Source organism: Camarhynchus parvulus, chromosome 12 (assembly GCF_901933205.1).
Source record: "Camarhynchus parvulus chromosome 12, STF_HiC, whole genome shotgun sequence".
Lineage (NCBI taxonomy): Eukaryota > Metazoa > Chordata > Aves > Passeriformes > Thraupidae > Camarhynchus > Camarhynchus parvulus.
In genome coordinates this window covers 11119246-11134988 of record NC_044582.1, presented here as the reverse complement: position 1 = coordinate 11134988, position 15743 = coordinate 11119246, and the positions used below count along the sequence as shown (strand labels likewise).

Below are 15743 nucleotides of genomic sequence, written 5' to 3'. Positions count from 1 at the left end.
GAGAAAAGGTCTGTCCCACAGACAATGCAGGGGGTGGAGCAGGATCCCATCCATCCCAAGGAGCCTTGAACCCACCCCTTCTGCCTGCCCACAGTGCACGATGAGTGGTCTGTCAGCTCACTAACACAGACTGATAGGAAAATCCATGAAATTAATCAAAAAACTCCTGAAATGCATCAAATTCCAGTGTCTTGATGGAAAAACCTACATGGCCGGTCAGTTTATTGGCATGCTCTGGTAGAGGAGTGGGGAGAGCATTCCAGGCTGTGTGAGGGCAACATGGGGAGCTCTGGGACTTGCAGAGAGCTTTGGCCAGGTCTGGCTCCCCAGGTGTGGGACACACTCACAGCCCAGGTGAGCCCTGCGGATGGCAGAAGAGCAGGGTTGGTGCCACCCACAGCTGCTTTCAGGGGAGGAGTAGTGCAGATGGAGCCACTCTTTTGGGGGACACAAAAGGACAGAATGAACCATAACAGATGCTGTCCCACAGTGTCAGGGGGAATGTTCTCACAAGTGAGGGCAGTTGAAGACCAGAAGCTGTGGGCACCTCAAACCAGCACTTGCAGACACACCTGGAAGGCCCCACGCCAGGCTCAGCCCATGCCAGGCTTCCTAAGGAAAAGGCAAGCAGTATGAAAACCCTGGAAACCAGGTTCTAGCACACCAGAAAACAGGTTTTAAAGCAGATGCAGTAGGTGCAGGAGACATCCTCCCAATCCATCTCCTCCCCAAATGAGCTTGAGCAAGAAGAACGGCAGCAGCAGAGCCAAAAATCTCACAACCCCAGCCAGAAGTTTGGGTAATTTCCTAAGGAACAGCAGCTCCCACAGCAGCTCCTAGCTTCACCTGGCAGAAGGCAGCAGGGAGGTCTGCAAGGCTGCTCCTGCAAGCATTTGCTTACCCTGCAGGAGACAGGGAAGAGAGACTTACATGCCCTCACCCTCTTGCCCTATGTCCTGGGCACCAGTGCTCAAGGTGGTAAGAAATTCAGCAATACTAGTTTTCAAGTTAAGTATTTTTATTATCAAAATTATTACATCTCTTGTGAAAGTTCAAATGTTACAGCATGGTGTAAAAACTCCACTAGAGTAAGAAGCTACAGCCCCCACCTTTCCCAGAGCTTTCCAGGGTCCCTCCCTCCTGCCCCCCTGCTGCTCCCGAAGGTGCTGGAGCCTCTGGGCAGGGCCCCCCTGGCCCCCTCCCGCCGCCTGGCAGGGCAGAGCCTGTCTGCCCCGTGCTGCTCAGAGCACGAAAGGGGAGGCTGCACCTCCAGAGCTAAGCCAAGTGAAGTTTACACCTATGTTATACAGTATACAGACACCCAACTGCGGGGTGACAAGTTCCATCCCAACACGCTCACAGCCAGACAGTGTGAGAAAGCTACTCTTTGTTTCAATATTTTAAAAGTCTCCCCTAGGCTGAACAAACACCTGATTTCAATTGTGAATTAGAGAAATCTGTAACAGTCCTAAAAAAAGAGGAAGAAGACTGTGCATCTGCAAGGAGAGGGGAGACAGACTCACAGCATTATGTTATCCAAGAGAAAGGAGAAGTTCCACTGCAGCACCAGGGATGACACCTGTCATATATTAGCTAACCTACTATGGTTATAACTGAATATAAAATTAGATAAATAAAAACACGCCCGATATTACAGTAAACAAGTGAGAAAGAAGCTGGCAATCGTATGGAATTGAACACACAGCGCACTGTGTCTGGGCTGGCTCTCCTGCCACGCTCGGCGAGTGACAGTGGCTGGGAAAGACCCCACATGGCACTGCCTCTGGCTCAGCACTGACCAGGGTGCCCACCCTCCACCCCACCACTGCCCCCTGCAGCCCCCCGTGTGCCGCAGCATCACTTGACTGCTCAGGCCCCCGGCCATCCCCTGTGCATGAGCACCAGCAGCCAGAGAGCCCCCGGCACGCCAGCACGTGGCAGCACGGCCCCAGCCGTGCTCCTGTTCACAGATTCCTTAAGCGACCTCAAAAACACTCGTTCACCACAGAAGCAGTGCAGGACAGCGCACCCCGGATCCTCTGCAGCCACAGGCACACGCTCCAACCCCTCCCGTGCTGTTTGCATTTGCGGAGACTCTCCCGTCCTGGAAAAGCTCCGAGGGCAGCAGTGGCGACCCAAGCCCAAAGGCAGCCGTGTGCGCTCGTCTGCTTGTGACTGGAATGATCGTAACGGATTAAAGCCCTCCCCAGAACGCACTGAGAACCTGACCTATAAAGAGATTGGAGTTAACTTCCCCCAACGTTTCCTTTAAACTGCTTTTGAATTCAGAACTGTGTCCGTGCTGCATGTGTGACTGTGGCCATGGGCACGGACCAGAGACAGAGGCTGTGCCACAGTCATTGCACTTGAACCATTTTCTTTTTTTTTTTTTTCTTTTTTTTTCTGTTTGTTTCTTTTTGTTTTTGCAATGTACCCACATGTCAGGGAACTGCTTTGCTACAGTCTCTGCCTCAGAGAAATCTGTGTTCTCCTACCAGGCCAGAGGCCAATACTGCTCACAAATCTCACCCGTGCATTTTCGACCTCAGCCTCTGACCCCTGGCACCCCAGCATCAGGTGCAAGCTTTCAACACCAGCCCAGGAGCCACTTCCAGGGGTGACTGGAAGGAGCTATGGGCAGTTTTGTCCTCCTGAAGTCCAGGCAGCCCTAGGAAAGTCCTGTTTGAGTCTTTACTCCAGAACCTTGAAGCTGCTGCAGTCTGTACTGATGGACACTGCCTCCCCCGCGGTGCGAATAGTGTTGTGCATTGGAAATCACTGCGCCCCGGGAGCCCTGGTAGAGCACAGACTGGCCCGAGCTCGGCAGGCTGATAGTCCGCAAGTCTGACTGTAGTGAGCGAGCGCTTTGGGGAGCGGAGGAAGAGCCCGACACGCCTGTGCAGGGCTGGGGGCCCGACTCCGAGGAGAGAGAGTCCACAGCTGGCTGCTGTGCCGGGCTGGCAGCCGCAGGGCAGCTCTTCCTCAGGAGGCTGCTGCTGACACTGCCAGAGTGCTGCTGGCTGCTGAAATACCCCGAATTCCCTGCAAACAGGGCAGAGGAGTCTGTGGAGACCGAGTGGGCAGGGCTGGAATATGAGGTGGAGGAGAGGGATGTTTCCGAGGAACTGTGGGACAGGCTGTGTCCTGTCCTCTGTGCTGCTGCTCGGTAGCTGTATCCAGGAGACGCGAGGTGCCCTCTGTACGGGGAGGAGTTCTGCTGGAGCAGGGTCTGTGATTCTGCCTGGGGACTGTCAGACTGCAGCAGCTGAACAAGGCATGCGGGAAAAAAGGAAAATGCACGTCAGGCTGACTTCCTCGTTTCCTACCTGCTTCTCATCCTAAGGTGCTTAGTGCAGCACTGTGAACAATAGCAGCTAAGCACTGTTTCCCTCCTTATAAAAGCTTTATTTCAGAATGGCAGATAAGATATGAAAGCATTTACCTGGTAGCTGTATCGAGAAGGACTGTAAACTGCTGGTCCTTTATGGGCTTCTGGAGTGTCTCCTTCTGCTGCGTCTGCAATGTACAGGCAATGTTAAACCTCACCCCACCGACTGAGGCCACAGCAGCTCCCTCTCACATGACACTGCACAGCCCTTGTGTTCCAGCCTCCCCAGCCACCACCATTTCCGAAACTGAAGAAACCCAGCAAAAGACAATTGGGAAATCTTAACATGTGGGAAGAGCCACATGTGTAAGAGTGGCCACTCCCCTCACACCAGTGTGCTCTGGTTTATCACAAAGCTGAGCCGCCTTGGACCAGCCTGTCTGAACGACCACACCTGGAGATAATGCACAGACACAACCAGGGCTCCCCTGGCTCTTCAGTATATGAGAGGCAGAAGATGGTTTCTAGGCACTGGTAATTTCTCACTCAGTCTTGGTTACAGGAATCCACAATGGATACAGTTACATCTCAGGAGACAAAACTGCCCTGCACAGAGGGCTGTCAGCAGGATCCTGTGGTGGGTTTTCCTCAAAGGCAGCCATTTTGGGGACTATGGTTTATAAGCCAACTGAGCTGCTACAAACAGAGATAGTCCTGGAACTTAAAAATACCTGTTTTTCTAACAGGCCAAGATGATGGAAATGCTTTGAGGTTTGAAGGGCACCGGCAGCATACAGCACACTCTGATCCACCTCAGATATGTGAGAGACCAAGAGGACTAAAATGCTTTGTGACAGAGTAAGCCTCTCTTGCACTTCAAGGGTGGGTGAGCTTCTTGTTCTACCATATCACTGAACTTGACCTGGGGTAGGCAAGAAGCACTTACAGCAGTGGCACAGTCACTGTGCCAACTGTGTGCTTCAGCTGCTACCCCTGTAACCATGGCTGGTGATCCTGTGTTCTGCAGGAGGGGTGAAGCTGGTGGGACTAGATGATTTCACATCAGAATTCTCCTGCAGACTAATGAGACAGAACTGTTTATCTGCAGCATCTCAGGGATTCTCAGCAGCAGCATTTGAAATGCCTTGGTGAAACAGTGTTGGGATTAGTATCAAATTTATATGACAGATGTGTCTCAGTCATGAAACAGGACACGCTGCCTCAGTCTGCTCTGTACTTCTGCCAGACAAGTCTGGCTTTGGCCCAGCTGCACTGACACAAGCATCAGTGCCAGCAGGGCCCGTGGTTCTGCTGCCATTGTCCTCTCTGTGCTACACCACAGTGCTGGCTTAGCTAACACGGATCTGGATGTAGCCCTTGCCTGTTCTTGAGGCTCAGAAATTCCCTCAGGGCACAGGCCTGCACAGAGACTGGGGCGTGAAGCTTCCAGCATGTGTCCTGTGCCACCTTCCATTTCTGAAATGTCACCGATGCAGCAAGGGGCTGTTTGGTGACATTCCAAGTGATGCCTTAGGTTTTAGCTTTTATATTTTTCAGATTCTGTGCTGCTTTAGTGTGTAATTCTGAGCTTCATATTATGTGTTAGCAAGTTCTCTTCACAAGGTAGGTAGACAAAACAATCCTTTTCCAGCTTGTCCAAGGACAACTGTTACAAGCTCCAGGCCCAAAAAGTATAAACAACAGTGAAATGAAAAGAGAAAAACAAGGAGGATGGAACTTCATAAGCTAAAGCTATAATTGCACATTTAACTCCAATATGGAAATGGACCGAAATTTTTTAAAGTGTGAGACCTTGTGATTGGTCATCCATTTTGTGACCATTTTTGGTTCATCTTGGGTGTGGCATGGCCAGGCTCTTGTGCTGCCCAAGGTGTATCTGTTAAGGCCTTTTAATAAATACCTACTTTATTCTTTAACTCTGTCTAGCCTCTGTTCTAGGTCAGCTTTCTCAAGGCATCACAAGTACTGTAGAATGGCAAAATTCAGAAGTTTAGGGCACGTTTTGTTAAAAAGTCACGCACAGCAGAGCTGATCAATTCAGAGATTGTTGTGATTAACAGAAGTCAAGTATGAGAATCACAAGGAACCTAAAGATTTCTGGAAGAAACTGTTTCTTAAAAGGCTGGGCACATCACTAGGGCTAGGCAATTTACTGACAGTGCCTGCTCCCAGAAAGAAACCTTGACAAGTTAAAGACTACTGAAAGACTAAATTACAAATGGTAAATAAACTATGACCTTTCTGAATTTGCTTTATGTAAACTTAAAAGCTAGAGCCAACACCTTCCTCCCCTATTCTCAATACCTGCACACGGGAAGGACATGAATAACTGCTTCTCTTGGCTGTACTGGCCTGTGTCAACCTAAAGCATATATGAAGCGACAGGTTTTGCTGAGAGCAGCTGCAGTTCTCAGAAGCGTGCAATGCACACAAATTACACAAATTCCATTTCATTGCTACATGCCTCATCAGCAAACCCTCCAACTTTGGGATTTTTTAGTTCCTGTTGATATTATCTGTTACAGCAGCAGCACAGCAAGTGAAAATATGCATCTTCATAACTCCTCCAGGTGCTCCCAGGAACAGCAGGGACTCAGCCACCCATTTGTTTCACTAAGAAGCAGAGCAGCAACTGGGGGAGGGGAGGTAGCTCAAAGAATCTAAACAAGAATCTAAACAAGCAGCTGAAGAAACTGCCAGAGCAAGCAAAAAAAGGAAAAAAGTACTTTGCTGTGTTAGGATGAAGGAAACAAGATGACTTTTGTCAGCTGCAGCATTAGGTTTTCACAACTCAGAATGGGATGGGGTTTATGTAACAAGAAAAACTTTCATCTGCAGTGATAAATTCTAACTCCATCCTAAGTCTTGGGTGACACTGAAGAGCCAGAGCTGTACAAGTTACATTGGGCAAAGACCTATTCCAAGAGCCTGGATTTTGCCTACTCCTCCAAAAAATAACCAGGAAAACCACTTCCACTGGTATGGGAAAGACAGGGAAAAGACTCCCAATGGGGTCCCATGAAACTGTGACATACTCGATAGGGAAGAGGACCTCCTCTCAAGACTAGATGAAGAAAAAGCACTGAAAGTATGAGCTTAGGTGTACAAAACGAGGAGAACTCTAAATGAGAAGCCAATTTTCAAAACTAGTCTCAAACACACCTTACTGCAGCCTGATTTGGAAAGAAGGAAATACATACTTGCCCTAAACTGCTCAGAAACAAGGTAATACACTTGTCTGAATGTTCACCCAATGTCCATTAAATGACAGCTATTTCAGAGCTTAGGAGGTGCTAACGCATCTGTCCAAGGACAAAGAAGCTGTCCCTGTCAGAGTCAAGGTGTAGACAGTCTTGGATTCAATCCCCAGGAAAAAATCTAAAAGTCTTCTAGGTCTAACAGGAGAGAGATACAGGCTCAAGCAATATCTGAGTAACAGTAAAGTTTGGTTTGCAGAAGGCAGCTTTGATAATGTTAAAGATGAAGGTACAACTAACCAACTTCACAGACAAGCTGGCAAAGTTATCCAAGCACATCATTTCCCACCAAGCAAACATGCCCAAGTTTCACCATCCTACCTGCATCTCTCTCAGGAGCACAGTCCTGGGTAGGGGAGGATTCGTGTCTCTGGGCCACCTTGGCCCCGCTCCGCAGCACCTTCTCCAGCATCCCCCGGCCCTCCCGCAGCCGCTCCACCGACTTCGGCACCATCCTGCAACAAAACCCAGGCACGGCTGAGGAGGGAGCAACATCCCCAATGCACAGGGGATCAGAGACCACCAGCTCTTTAGATGGATGAGGAACAAACTTCTGAACTGCTTCTGCCATGTAAAAAACCTCCACTGTGATTTCAGACTGCTGGTCCCTGCTATCATGATGCCACTGCCCTCAGAACACCAAGTCTTCAATCAAAAACGTGGTATGAACATCCAGTTCAGTAAATCACCCAGTTACAGAAAAATTATTTTGAGATTCAAACCTTTTTTTGAAAATTCTGTTATTGGCTTAAGATTAACTGCAGTTATTTTGCATAATTACATTCATTCAAACTAAGCAGAGGCAAACTCAATACCTTTATGATAATACAGTGCCAAGACAATATGGTTGGATGCTGCAATATTCCACAGCAGAGCTTGCTGGGCCATTTTGCCCACTAATGCCACTTTGTCCTGTTAATTTTGTAGTGCGAAAACTCTCCACTCAAGATTAATGCTAGATATTATTCCATTTTATAAGTGTCTTGTCTAAGGGTGACAAAGAGGTGAAGTGGCTTTCCCGAAGCCAAACTGTTGAATAAAAACAAGAGCTACAGACAAACCTCAGGCCCCTGGGTCAACATTCCATCTACCACGCACAGAACCATCCAAATCTCTTTGGAAATATGTCTTTTAACCTAAACACAGCATCACCATGACCAGGGATTTACAATGACTTTACTCTGGACACTGATGAATTTGTGCCTTAAAAATGCCTGAATTTAAATATTTAGATTATATTAAATGCATTGCATATGATGGAAGCATGCATATTAACTGGATATTGACTGATTTCTGTATTTAATTTTTGTTAAGATATACTGAAAGCTGTGCTTTCCATTTGGGTTTTTTTAATATTTTGTTTGCTTGGAGACTTGTTTTCTGCAAGGCTGGCTTTACTGTGCAGCAGCACATCTGTTTACTTGTGATGGCTTTATCCTGGCAACTGAAATAGACAAACCATTGTGGTTTTCTTTTTTTTTTTAAATGAAAGCTATTCTCAATTATTGCAGAATTCAGCAAAAATCTGGAAGATTCTACACATTAAGGCATGGAATTTTAGTTCTCACCAATTTCTTCTGTTCCTAATATTATTGTGAATGTCTGGAAATGTATCTGATATATAAGCACATGGAGTGAAAGACGAAACTGGGTCACTTTACCTCAGTAACAGGTTATTTTTAAAAGTAGAAAGTGAGTGTACGTTTGTCAGTCATGCCCATTAAAACACAGAAACCCAAGGATTTTAAAGGCAGCAAATCTGCTTAATCCCATTTCAAAACATATCAGCATGGTTTCAACTTTATATCCAGTGTCCCATAACAATAGGATCTTTATACCCACTCAATACACACTCCTGAAACCATGTGAGAAACTGAAGCCAGAGCAGGACCTGCTGAGGGAGCAGCAGATGAAGCTCAGAGAACACAAAAGATGGTACTAAAGCAAGGATGCCACATTGACACCTCACCCTGAACTAGTTTTAGTTCATTCAGCTGGTTGGCTTTTTTCCTACTCTTTTATAGGCAGAAGGAAGTAGCACAGGAGGAGAACAACATGGGCTATTACCACTTTTACAGAATATTTGAAAATAAAATAATGATGATAAACTAATCATTAGCAGATTGCCTCAGCTGTGGCCAGTCCCAATATCTGGCAGAAGGTCCTCTGGTAGACAAAAAACTGTCAGAGAGGTAAAAGACAAATTGTTTCCATTAAACTCTGCTTGAAAAGTGATGGAAAAAGGAAGGAAACAGATCTATTACTCCTCCAAATTCACCCAAGTGCTTTCAACACAAACTTCATACTTCTCATTGCCCTCAGCACTGCTTTGAACTTCTCCTCATGCCAACCCCCTGCCATTACCCGAGCAGTGACCCAGCCATGTATGTGGAGATCAGCATCAGAAAAGGGGGGTGTGTATCTGTGTGTGCGTTTCTGCTGGTGGTGTGCACAACCAGAACCTCACTCCAGGGCAGCAGAGCCAGCGCCCTACACAGATCCAGTCAGCAGAACCTCCCAGCCATCACTGGCACCATAATCCCACACTTGGCAATTCAGTGCACTACTTCATGTTTTGGAGCAGGTTCAAAATTTTTGAAGACTTTCCCTTTATCAAAGTTTCTCAGGGTAACCATGATAAAGGTGGTTTGTCCATGCCTTAGGCATGCCAGTGACCAGAGTCTGGTAAATTAGCAAAGCTGGAGCTGTTGCACAGTCCTCGCTTCTCAAGTGCAAAGCTACAGAGGTCTGTGAGCTTTCCTTCAGAACAGGAGTGGACTTAGTATCACTCATGTCCAAGAAGAGTGAAGGTTCAGCCAAAAAAGACCTGCATTAGACTTTCATTGCCTGGGCAAGACCTTACAACCCAAGACCTCAAGATGGAACTTGTGGAAGAGCAACACCTGCTTAAGTTTGTACCTTTCAATACAGATTTTTGATACCTAAACCAAGAACTAAAAGACAGGCTGAGAACAGTGCTGGTATCCTTCACAGTGGTTTAGCAATTATGAAAGAGAACAATACCAAGAGACCCAAATGAATCCATCTCACTGCACATATTGTTATGGAAATGCCCCCTGGGGAGTTTGGTCCTTGCCTTAGGGGAATCTCAGGCTTGCTTGGAAGGATAACACTCACCACCTACTGCTGATGCTCTCCTGGGATTTACTGAGCGATGACGAGGAACTACAGCCCCTCGAGTCTGGTGGGCTGACGTCCTCTACGTGAGGCAGGGAGGGATGAGAAGGGGAGAAGCCACTTTGTGGGGAGGACGGAGTTCGTGCTGCAGAGCCCGAGGGGCCGTTCCCGTCCGTGTCAGCCCCGGAGCCGCCGCTGCCCTGCCGGGTGGGGGTCCCCGCGCCGCGCCCGCCATCGCCGCCCTCCTTGGCCTCCTGCTTCCGCTTGCGGTACTCGAGCAGCGACACCTGGGGAGGAACACAGCCATGGGCCAGGGGACACAGAGCACCAGGACACCGGGAGGAAACACAGCCATGGGCCAGGGAACACAGAGCACCAGGACACTGGGAGGAAACACAGCCATGGGCCAGGGGACACAGAGCACCAGGGCACGGGGAGGGACAGGCCCAAACACCGTCCAAAAACATCTGGGCCTGCAGGTAAAACTTGAAAAGGCATACTGGGATTATCAACTCTTGGTGGATCTGGAGGCAGTCCAGAAAAGAGCTAAGTGGTGCAAATTCAGAGTGCCATGATCACCCTCCTTTTACTTTTTATGACCAATACAGCAGTAGAAACATCCAGGTCGTCTGATTCTCTAACCACCTGGATTTTCACATTACTTCAGGAGATGTAATTCAAGCAACAAGCTTCTATAACCTCCCTCCTCTCAAAACCCTCCATACAGTCTCTCTGGTTCATGACATTATGTAGTTCTTTTCAATATCTGTATTGAAATATATTTTTTTCAGTATCACCAAAACAGGTAATAGTAAGAGTCTTCTTCACAAAACTGGTATCTTCAGTGCCCAATTCATCTGCACTAGTTCAGCCACATTAACACTAAAAGCTTGGTGAAGCCTTGCACAGAATTTTAACTTGCTTAGAGCAGGTTCCTGCTATGGAGACATTGCAAACTTCAGCCCTACCACCAAAACAAACTGCTTGTAGCCAAGGTAGAATGTGTTTTGGGCAAAGCAGTCTCAGATTTATCAAAGACACCAACCAAAGATAAAGCAGCCTTGGAACACAAGGTCAGCAGAACCAAAAAGAAACAAATCTTTCCAGCTGGGCACTTACCTTTCAGCCTGCCTTCCCTCACAGTTATTATAAGGAAAGGAGCCATAAAGGACTCACAGAAGGCAGTTCTGCTGAAGAATTTATCAGCTATGACTCAATGCCCGTACAGAAGGCTTTATGATGCTAAAATATTGAACAAGTTATTTCTAAAAGTAACTCAACATATGAAGGTTTTAAGTTAAATGTAATTTTAAAAGAAAAACAAAGAAAAAAAATCAAGAGACTCCAGAAATGGAAAAGAAATAAGATATTCCATCCAGCTGGACCCTTATACAAGTTATCTCAGTTACCACACTTGCCATAAAAAAAAATTCCAAGCACAGGAAAAGGCACTGATAATTTGTCCCATGAGTACCCAATTTTATGACAGCACTACCTTGACTTAACATTTTACCTCAGCTTTAGTCCCATGAGGGTCACTAGCCTGCTGTAAGAAACCAGTATGTATTTGCTTTTGTTAAACTATATTCCTGTGTTTTTAGTTTCAAAGAGCTAAAATTTAAATAACCTTCATCTTACTTTTGTTGCAATGTTATGGAAATGTTCTAATATATTCTAGTAAACAGCCCATGTTTTCTTTTGAAACATTAGACTCTCTTTCCCAGTAAGAACCCTTTTCATCCTGATAAATAACACCTTCACCAGCTGTACAGCTGCACTGTGTTATTGCTTTGGGTCTTGTCTCAGTTTAACAACTGTTAATGAAAGCTGCCAGCATCCTGCTCTTTTTTCTGTGATCCCAGAAGAGGTATTTGCACCGTGGTGTCTTTTTTTCCACTTCTCACATCAAAATCTTGCCTAAAGGGTAGCTCTCCCTCTTGTAACTGTTCTCACCCAGGCACTGGATGCCTGAATAACTTGCCCAGACTCTCTCTCCGTTCTCCCTGTCTTTGCAGTAATCTGAGTGGGAACAGTAAACCTCACGGCAATGTAAGGATTTCTTTTACAGGAGTACTTGCCTTCTTCCTTTGTGGCGGATTCTGGGGAGCAGCTCTGGTGCCTTCAGCAGCCCTCTCGCTGCAGGGGGACATGGACCCATGTGTTGTCTCTTTGAGCAGCCCTGACTCATGTCTGCTGAAATACCCTTCTGCAGGAGAGCTGCAGCATCCTGCGTCCGAATTAATGGGCTTCCTGTCTGCCAAAGGAGGAGAGCCCCGCAGCAGCCCATCCACGCGGGGCATAGCGTTCAATGGGGAGAAGGCATACATTAAATTAAACTCTGTCCGAAAAGCCTGATCAGAGCTTCGTAGCAGCATCTGTGCTTCCCCACTTTTCCCTGGGAAGTTCATCTCTGAAGTAGAGTTTATGGAGGATTGTGGAGCCACATCAGAGGATGCAAAGCTGAGCAGCGATGGCCGTTCCTGGCAGGTGTTTGCACTGGAATCCAGGTACCCACCCTTGGAATCCATGTCGGAACGGAGGCAGACCTGGGAAATCCGAGAAGGATATAGGAGGGGAGTGGGTAGTCAGGAAAAAGACCAAACAAGAGTAGGGAGAGAAATTTAAGTCAGAAAACCTTCTGTACAATGCTAGCTTCCCTTTTCCCCATTCCTTTCTAAATACCCCTTTGCTTCTTTCCTGCACTGTTCTGCTCATTCCACAGGGGAATGACTGAGACTAAACAATGATCAGTTCAGCTGTCCAATACAGGATGCCCCTTCCCCTTCAGCAGTCTTTCTGCAGCAAGAGGATAAAGCTCAACACTATCCCCAGGCAGTTGATGAATTAAACTCAGCATTTTCAATTGCCTCATACGTCAGAGGCATACTGCTCATACAGAGCAGTAGCCAGGAGAGAATAGAACAGACCTGCTGTCCTTCTGCTGTTTTATTAGCCAAGTTCTTGCCTGTCCCAAGTCAGCCACTACTAACTTCCTAACAATAAAATTCCCAGGACCTCTAAGCCATTTGTTTTCACTTATTGTGAACTTTGGAAATATCTAACAATAGTACATTCATTTAATTTTTACTGCATTTTTACATTTCACAGTTTCCAACAAAACCACAATGGCATCATCTTTGTGCTGTCAGAGTTTGTGGAGCACTAGGCAATAATACAACAGTATATTCATTTATCTACTTAAAGTGCCAAAAACCCTCAAGGGCAGCAGAATAATCATCTCCTTCACCACATTAATATGTCAGGATCTCAAACAATGAGTATAACTGACAAGATTTCATCCTCTTTGCAGGACTACAGTGCAGAGGGAAAAACACAGCAGCACCAGGCACCAGCTCTGCCCTCCTGCTGTTGCTGAGAACATTTCCCCTGCTGTATTATGGCTCCCAGTAATCCACCACATTGGAGATGAGCACATTATTTTTTACTATGAAACAGTCACTGAGCAAGGCAGCTCATCTCATCTTTTACAACAGGTCAGGCTAAGCAAAATGCGACATTTTACCATCTCCTCAACATTTTCCATCTGCAAGTGAGTAGGTGGTCTCTTTCCATCTGAAGAGAGCAAGTCAGGTGTACCACTGTGTGCTTGTAAGTAAAAAATGGCAGTGAATATTTTCCCTTCCCCAGCAGTCATTTGGCCACTACTCAGTAAATTTCACAGACCACTCATGGGCTGGGCTGAGTCTGAAATTGGTGATGACAATTCCAGGGTCCCCAAATCTCTTGCCTGCACCTCAGTAGCTGAGACATACTGAGTCTTTGCACTGTCTGATTCCCACCAGGGTCTGACTGGAATCAAATTCCAGTCTTCAATTTGTTTGTTTTGTTGTGATAACCCTGAAAACTCTCCTCAGCCTTACTGTGACTAAAGCTCCACCCTTATTCCCAGTGCCTGCACATTCCTCCCTCCCCTCCCAGCACGCTCCCATAACTACCTCAGGTGACATGGACTCGGGCCTATGCGCAGGGGAGCTCTCGGGGGAGGACACGTTCTAGAGGAGGGAAAAGCATCTAGTTATTCATCTACTTCAAAAGTCAAGAGGCAATTACAATGTACAAAAGCACACAGGTTAGCAATGGCTATTCTACACAACTGGCCTCAGCCTGCACAGCATCATGGTTGGCTAAGTAGTTTCTAAAGCTTCCTGGAAGCACAGATAGGGCTGGGTTACTGCATCTCATGATGCAACTTAGTACCCAAAACAGAGCACATGAATGTTAAGAAAAGCAGCAGCTACCTCTATATTTCTGGTGCTGTCAGACAGACTTTGCACCATGAAGTATAGAGAAAGACATTTATGGTTTTTAGTCTGAGAACATGGGAGAGAAGAAAAGCCTGGTTTAGCCCAGAAAGTAAACTACGATTGTCCAAAGACTAAGATAACCTTTCATAGACATATACTATAAAACCAACATGTCTCTTTCAATCCACTGTGGGCCACCTTTCCAGCTCAAGTCAAGGGAAGAGGTGTGAGCAGCCAGCTTTATGGAATGTTGTATTATCTGGGCACCTATATCAGTGAAGGCAGTGTATGCATGTGACAGCACCGTTAAGGGCTCTTCCCAACCACTTCCCTCTCCATGCTACTGAACAGGCCTTAAATAGAATCAAGAGAGGCAGGATTCCCAGAGCTATGCTGCTATCAGAGAAATATAACAGGAGTCACTATTTTCTGCAAAGCAGAAAAGTCAGAAAACTGACGAATCTCAGAAATTTCTTAACAAAAAGTTCTGACAAACTCCACAAAAAAAGCAGAAGCATCATGCTTTTGGCCACTCTTATGAATATGGAGGGGTCAAGCATTCTCTAAATTGCTTCCACTCTGAGAAGATCACAAAATTGAGTCTGAAAAATCTCAGTCTGTAAAACCAAAGAATATAGTGGAGACGAAGTGAAGTAAATACTCTGGGTTACTGAAAGCTGTTTGAGGAAAGAGGAACCAAGGATGCTTTACAGCCTCTGAGAAATGGAATACTTGTACCCTTTGGAAGTGGCAGGGTAAAAACCCCATTGGCACAGAGATCTGAAGTGGGGGAGATGATTAAAGGTCACTGAAAAACCTGAGAAATTAGGAGCTACTCTGCAGAAATAGAAAAAAAAAAAAAAAAGATAAGACTAATGTTACTGATAGCTACAAAGCTACAAAGAGGGGAGGCTGGGCTGTAGCAAAGTTTGACATTTCACAGAGCAGGAGATCTGTCCAGAAGTGAAGTTAGAAGAGGAAGGCAGAAGTGCTCATGCTGCTCAGGCATACATACTCAAAAAGGAATGTCCTAGTGCCAGCTCTGCTGCAGATATTGCTGTTTTGTTTTTAGCACACCCAGTCCCGGGCAGATTTACCTCGAACTGTAGTGGAGTATTGCAGCGGCTGGCAGCCAGAGAGGGGATGGGTGAGAACATGACGCCGTAGCCATTGCGAGTCTCCTCCTCGGCGGGCAGAGACGAGCAGGGCGTGGCCAGCTGAGGGCTCGCTGTGCCGGGTACCGGAGGGACGGGAGGAGGGGGCGTGATGGGGGACAGCGGCCGCAGCAGCTTCTTCACGTTCTGCTCCATCAAGTAGCGTGACTTCCATTTCTTCAGGGGACTCAGCAAGTCTGAAACACAAACTGAGCTGAGAACACGGCTGACCCACTGAACACGAGCACATCACATGCTGTCCTCTTCCCTCTATCCCAGCCCAAATGAAGCCCAGGAGTCTTCAATGCAACTACAAGACTCCCAAAAATGAAGTACCTCTGAGTTACTTCTACATCAATGTCTAGAGACTGGTAACAGAACAATACAACATCAGGAACATGCACTGAACAAGGAAAGCAAATCTTTCAACTAGAAGCAAGCACAAGAGGGAGCTAGGGGAAATGAAGACATGAAAGGTTAAAAAGAGGAGAGAATAGAGGAGAGAGGTCAGAGGACATATTGTGATTCTTACAAACAAATCAGAGACAGCTCAGTTTTCATTACCTGAACCTAACAGTCC

At 46.6% G+C, this 15743-nt stretch overlaps 1 protein-coding gene across 2 annotated transcripts in view; it reads right to left on the bottom strand.

The window, feature by feature from the left end:
- Nucleotides 1-696: 696 nt before the first annotated feature.
- Nucleotides 697-15743, bottom strand: part of SETD5 (SET domain containing 5) — a 65509-nt gene continuing 50462 nt past the window's right edge. The window contains exons 18-24 of one of the 2 annotated variants that reach the window (XM_030956427.1): nt 15107-15360; nt 13701-13757; nt 11823-12290; nt 9745-10031; nt 6928-7061; nt 3443-3516; nt 697-3265 (exon numbers count right to left, since the gene is read on the bottom strand). In XM_030956427.1, coding sequence (XP_030812287.1) covers nt 2669-3265; nt 3443-3516; nt 6928-7061; nt 9745-10031; nt 11823-12290; nt 13701-13757; nt 15107-15360 — 1871 coding nt within the window. In that variant the 3' untranslated portion in view covers nt 697-2668. The remainder of the gene's footprint in view (nt 3266-3442; nt 3517-6927; nt 7062-9744; nt 10032-11822; nt 12291-13700; nt 13758-15106; nt 15361-15743) is intronic. The other variant, XM_030956426.1, reaches the window with a different exon arrangement.